This window comes from Callospermophilus lateralis, chromosome 18, assembly GCF_048772815.1.
Source record: "Callospermophilus lateralis isolate mCalLat2 chromosome 18, mCalLat2.hap1, whole genome shotgun sequence".
Lineage (NCBI taxonomy): Eukaryota > Metazoa > Chordata > Mammalia > Rodentia > Sciuridae > Callospermophilus > Callospermophilus lateralis.
Window position 1 is genome coordinate 66,408,381 of NC_135322.1, and position 5,952 is coordinate 66,414,332.

Genomic DNA, 5,952 nt, shown 5'->3' on the forward strand with positions numbered 1-5,952 from the left:
GGAGCTCATGGAGGGAACTGGACACCATGGTAAGAGGTGGGTCCTGTCCACATTTGCACCCCAGAACCTGTGAGTGGGACTGGTGTGGGAACAGGTCTCTGCAGAGGTCGTTAGTGAAGGGTCTGAGATGAGCTCCTCCTGGGTCAGGTGGCCCTCATGCAATGGCCGTGTCCTCCCAAGAGACAGAGGAGGGGACACAGACCCAGAGGAGGAGCCCCGTGGAGACGGAGGCAGAGACTGCAGGGAGGGGCCACCAGCCCAGGGCCACCTGGAGCCCAGGAGCTGGAGAGGCAGGAGGAGACCCCTGGAGCCTGTGCAGGAAGCTCAGCCTATGACCCTAGTCCAGCCTCCGCCCTCCAGGGTGGGAGAGGACAAGGTCTTGTAGTTTTCAACCGCTGGTTTGTGGTCATTTTCTACATCAGCCCCTGTGTTCCCTGCACTGCCCATCTGCACAGGTCCCCCTGTAGCTGGACAAGCAAGTGGTCCCACTCCTGGACCCTGAACACCGTGGCACAGAGCACCCCATGGCCCCTCCTTGACCGACTGCCCTGTGCACACACCTGTCTCGGCGTCCATGCGGATCACCCTGCCTCCATCAATGCAGGCCACCCAGAGTGTCCCCGTGGTGTCCATGAACAGCCCATCTGGCATGCCTTGCTCTGGCTCCAGCTGGCACACCAGTCGTGGGTTTGCTGCGGCAGGACAGACAGAGGCGCGTGACCCCTCACTGCCCAGACCAGGGGGTGACATAGTGTGGCCTCAACAACGTGAGGGAGTGACAGACCCCGTGGTGCATCTGGGACCCCAGGAGGGGACTCAGGAGGGTGTGGGGGGCTGGCCATAAAAGGCCCTCCCCGAGAAGGGCATGGGGGGCTGGCCATGGTTGGTCCCTCCCAGTGAGGGCTTATGGGGCTGGCCATGGAGGCCCGTACTTCAGGGAGGATGTGGGGAGCTGGCCATGGAGGCTCCTACCCCAGTGAGGGTATGGGGGGCTGGCCACAGAGGCCCATACCTGAGGGAGGGGGTGCTGGGCTGGCCAGGGAGGCCCCGCCCAGGTAGGGCATGGGGGCTGGCCATGGTGGCCCCACCCATAGAGGATGTGAGGGCTGACCATGGAGGCTCCTACCCCAGGGAGGGTGTGTGTGGGGGGCTGGTCAGGGTGGCCCCATCCAGGGAGGGTGTGGGGGCTGGCCACGGAGGCCTTCCTCTGGGGAGGGCGTGGGGGGCTAGCAACGGTGGCCCCTACCCAGGCCTCCTGTCTGCACGTCGTAGTCATAGGACCGCACAGAGTAGTCCAGGCCGTCCACGTGGTAGAGAGTGTGATGGTCCAGGGACCAGTCCAGCCCGTTGGGGATGCCCAGCTGGTCCAGCTGTCTGACCACGGAGCGGTCAGCATAGAGTGTGTACAGGGAGCCCTGCCCCGGCTCCCACACTCCTGGGGCGGACGCCTCTGGCATGGTGCCTGGAGAGAGTGGAAGGTCAGTGGTCAGCACCCCACCCTGTCCTGCCCACCCCACACAGACCCGCTGTGCAGAGAGCTGTGGTCACCCTCAGTCGGGGGACAGCAGGCAGGATGGCCCTCAGGCGGCATCTGTGAGTGAGCCTCTGTGCTGGGCGAAGGGGGGACCCCAGGGATGTTCCACTGGGAAGAGTCCTGCTCAGGCAGAGGTGCAGGGCCCTCAGCCGCATGTGAATGGCCTCTGGCCACTGCCCCACCCTGGCTGCTTCGACCCTCCCAGGGTCCTCTCTGGGCAGGGATCTGGGAAGAATGACATGGAAGCCATGGGCTTTGGAGCGGGAGGGAACCTGTGGGCTGCCCAGCACCTGCATGGCCCCCCGGGGGCCGCTTGCCAGCAGCCTGGGGAGGGCTCCTGAGGTCCCCACCCAGCTGGCACCCGCCATGACGGGAGGCTCTGCAGGTGGCCTGGGCCAGTCCTTTCAGCAGCCCACCTGCCACAAACCTCCCGGCGGGGTCCACCTTCCCGCCGTTGAACCTGTTGTGGGGCTTGTCCTGGTCCAACCAGGCCGCCCACTCCACCTGCCCCTTCTCCGAGTCCAGGAGGCCAAGGCAGGTGCCAGAGGCCACCACGTAGCTGCCCTCTCTACGCAGAGCCACACAGCCAACAGGGTCTCCTGGGAGGACAGAGGACAGCAGGGTGGCCCGGCTGCTGCTTCTCCAGGAGACTCCACCCACGGGGCTCCCATCAGGAGGCACCATCAGGGCACAGAGCACATCTCAGCACAGGACTGGGCCTGCGTGGACCACCTCTCTGCACCCCCTCCCCACGATGGCCACCACAGGGCCTCCAGATGGGACTGGAGGCTGCCAAGCCTGCCTGCAGGGCCACCAGGACTGCAGGAGTGGAGAGCGCTGGCCTCTCCTCACGTCAGTGCCAGTGTGAGAGCCGGGGGTGCCCCTGAGCCCTCGGGTAGGACGCTGGGCCTGGGGCAGGCTCCACAGGAGGGTGCCTGAGGCCAGACACAGACTTGGGGCCAGCCCTGATCTGCAAGGGGGACAGTGGCACCTGCCCTTGGGGAGGGTGAGGGTGAGTGGGGGATGTTCCCAGAGTGCTGCTTCTGCTCCTCAGAAAACCCACGGGGGTCGTCAGCCACACAGGTGTGCAAACCCCACAGACACACGTACCTCCCAGGTGTGTGAGCCCACAGGGGTCATCAGCCACACAGGTGTGCAAGCCCCACAGACACACAGGTACCTCCCAGGTGTGTGAATCCACAGGGGTCAGCAGTCCACACAGGTGTGCAAGCCCCACAGACACACAGGTACCTCCCAGGTGTGTGAATCCACAGGGGTCAGCAGTCCACACAGGTATGCAAGCCCCACAGACACACAGGTACCTCCCAGGTGTGTGGGTCCATGCACACACATGAACCTGGAAAATGCACAGTCACCCCCACCCTAGCTCCTGAGTCAGGACAGGTGCATGTGTGGCATAAGCCGGGGTCAGAGCCAGGTGCGGGCTCCACACAGCAGCCAGGAGGAAGTCAGTGTTTCCAGGATTTAACCTGGATGACAGCAAGCCCGGCTTTGGTCCTTCCAACTATAGCTATACACCAGGACTTCCCACCCCATGGTCTGTCCTGTGCCCAGGGTGTGACAGCCCACACTTCAGGGGCTCTGGAGCAGGGGGACAGGTGCTGAAGAAGCAGGTGCCCCGGCTGGGCCCCTGCAACCCTCAGGCCACGACTGATGCTGGACACCTGTGGCAAAGGTACCAACGAGCCCTAGGACCTCAGGGACATGGGTCCACAAGCAGGCAGGACAGCTTCAAAGCTAAACGAGCCCCAGGACTTCAGGGGACACGGGGCCCTGGGCACATAGGATGGTCTCACAGCTCCCTTCCCAGGAGCACCTGAATCTCCAGGGGACCTATACTTCCTCAGACCCATGTTCTGCAGGCCCCAGGCCCACTTCCTCTGGCCCAAAGTCTCCACCTCGCAGACCCACTTCCTTTGTCCGACCCTCTGCAGTCCCCCAGGCCCACTTCCTTTGTCAGACCCTCTGCAGCCCCCCAGGCCCACTTCCTTTGTTCCACCATCTGCAGGCCCCAGTTCCACTTAAGTCTGCACCTCCCCAGAGAGTGGGTTCCACCAGCACACAGTCCTGGTGTTGATGTCCACAAACACCAGCTGCCCGGTCTCCTCTTCCCACATGGGACACTCCCCCATCCTGTGCCTGACCCGGATGACAGCCTCGATCCTGGGGGACGCCATGGCCTGGGAGGAGGACAGGGCTGTGAGTGCCCTGTTCTCTGTCCCATTCTCCTGGTCATCAGGTGAGGGCTGCTGGACCGTGCAGGCTGGGCGCTCCTGGGTGTGTGACATTATGTGGTCTCAAGGACAGCCCTCTTCTGCTCATGAAGCCTCACCCAGGCAGACAAGGGGATGCAGAGAGGGAGCCGGCCGAGCCCACGCCCCTCCTGGCTCCTCTGTGCCTCGTGTCACTCTGCATGACCCGAGAGGTCGACAGAACGTGCAGGTGCCCCGTCACTTGAAGAGGCACCCCTGGCAAGGTTCCAGGAGTCCCCCTTTTCCTCTGGTGGCACAGTGTGCCCACCTCCCCCACCTTCCAGGCCCCCCACCTACAGCCTGGGAAGCAGGGGCTGCTAAGCTGAGCCGCGGTCCAGGTGGCCCCGGCTCAGAGGCTGGGGTGGGTGCGATCTGCAGGTGGCTGGCTCCGGAGCACACACCCTGGCTTCTCCGCCCAGGAGACCTCTGCCCCAGAAGGGCTCGCTTCTCAATGCTCCTGTTTATTGGGTTGCTGTGAGACCCCTGCGCTCCGTGGGACTCAGTTCACAGGGCCCTTCCTGGACGGCACCAGGAGGCCCAGCAGGCCAGGGCTCCATACTGGGGCGGCTCACGTGCTCCTCAGCCCTGGTCCTGTCCTGCTCGCTCAGCTCTTGGGACTCCACCGCCCTCTGGCCTCAGCCAGCTGAAGGCTCCACCAGGTGGGGGCGGCACTCCCTTCCGCCCTCCCCTCTCCGTCCCTCCCTCTGTGCTTCCCCAAATCAACAGAGCCCCAGGCGGTGGCATGTCACCTGCCGTATCCTGCAGAGCCAAGGTAGCAGTTGCAGGAGTCGCCCATGCGCTCTGCATTAGAGTGGGAGAAGCAGCAGCCCCTGGGACCTCGCTTCTGTAGAGACCCCCGAGGTTGCAGGCAGCGCCCCGCCAGGCATCGCTGAGCCTTCTCCTTAGGGCCGACCATTCAGCTCCCTAGCCCTCCTGGGTTCTCCCCTCGCACAGGTGCTGACCTGGGCAGCGGGACACTGTGCTCCTCTCCTACTGCAGAAGCGCGCCAGCTTGCAACTGGGGGTCCACGGGCTCACCCAGGCAGGCTCACAGGGAGCACAGGCTTGGCCGGGCAGGCGCAGAGGGATGCAGGGGAGGCTCGGGGAGCCCTGGGCAGGCACACAGGACGCTGGACAGGCGCAGAGGGGGCGAAGGGGAGCCCTGGGGAGGCACAGAGGGCACTGGGCAGGCGCAGAGGGGGCGCAGGGGAGGCACGGGGAGCCCTGGACACGCACACGGGGCGCTGGGCAGGGCTCTACTCACAGGCATCCTGTAAAGAACGGACTGCTGACCCCCGAGCTTCACCTGCTGACCCGACCCGGCCTCGCACACCTGGCTGTGTCACCCACACTTTCACAGGCACCAGCGCCCCCTTCCCCGTCTTCCTCCGCCCTCTGAGATGGTCTGGGCGCCACTCCCCCAGCCACAGGTTCCTCCCGCTGTGGAGCAGGGCTTGGCACAGGCATGTGGTCCCCCGTCCCAGAAAGGAGAGGTGATGGTGGTGGAGGTGGAGTCCCCGCATTCACGTCTCCATGCCGCTAAGTGAGCCCAGCTCCTCCACACCCCAGGCTCCAGCCCCGGAACCCAAGGACCCCAGGCTCCACGGTCCCCTCCCCGTGGGCTAGAACCGGCCTTTTGGGTGAAGGACTCCCTTGGGAACCTCCTCCTCCTGGGTTCCAGCCAGCGCTCGGCAGCATCCTCACCCCAACCCTGGTCCCAGAGCTCCTTAGGGCCCCGGACTGCAGGCGCCTGTCTGGGAGACCACCAAGGTGGATGCTGGGGGCTGGTTCCTGCTCCCACAGCCCAGGAGAGGCCACCGCCTGGGTGGAGGGGGTCTAAAGGAAAATGGATGGAGAGCTTGGACCTGGAGATCGTCCACTCCATGAAAGGTGCTGTGGCTCTTGGGAGCACTGGCTGCAGCCAGGGGGCGCCCCCTCACCCCGAAGGCTCCTGCTCAAGGTGAGGTCAGTGTGTAGCCCTGGCTCTCACCCAGATTGGGAAGGGCCCTCTGGTCCTTCTGATTGGCCCTCAGGGTGTGAAGACAGGCCAGGCCCCCCTGCTGGGCAGCCTGCACTGGTCGCTGGAGCCAACCCCAGCATGGGTGTGTCCACTCACTCTCTAGCCACAGTGGGCAGGACACACACC

General features: G+C 64.8%; 1 protein-coding gene across 1 annotated transcript; it reads right to left on the minus strand.

Moving 5' to 3' along the window:
* Positions 1 to 324: 324 nt before the first annotated feature.
* LOC143401656 (regucalcin-like) lies at positions 325 to 1,477 on the minus strand. Its single transcript, XM_077105694.1, has 2 exons — positions 1,247 to 1,477; positions 325 to 692 (listed from the first exon to the last, which is right to left on the minus strand). Exons 1-2 carry the CDS (start codon positions 1,455 to 1,457, stop codon positions 325 to 327), a joined length of 579 nt encoding a protein of 192 aa, XP_076961809.1. The 5' UTR covers positions 1,458 to 1,477.
* Positions 1,478 to 5,952: the final 4,475 nt, after the last annotated feature.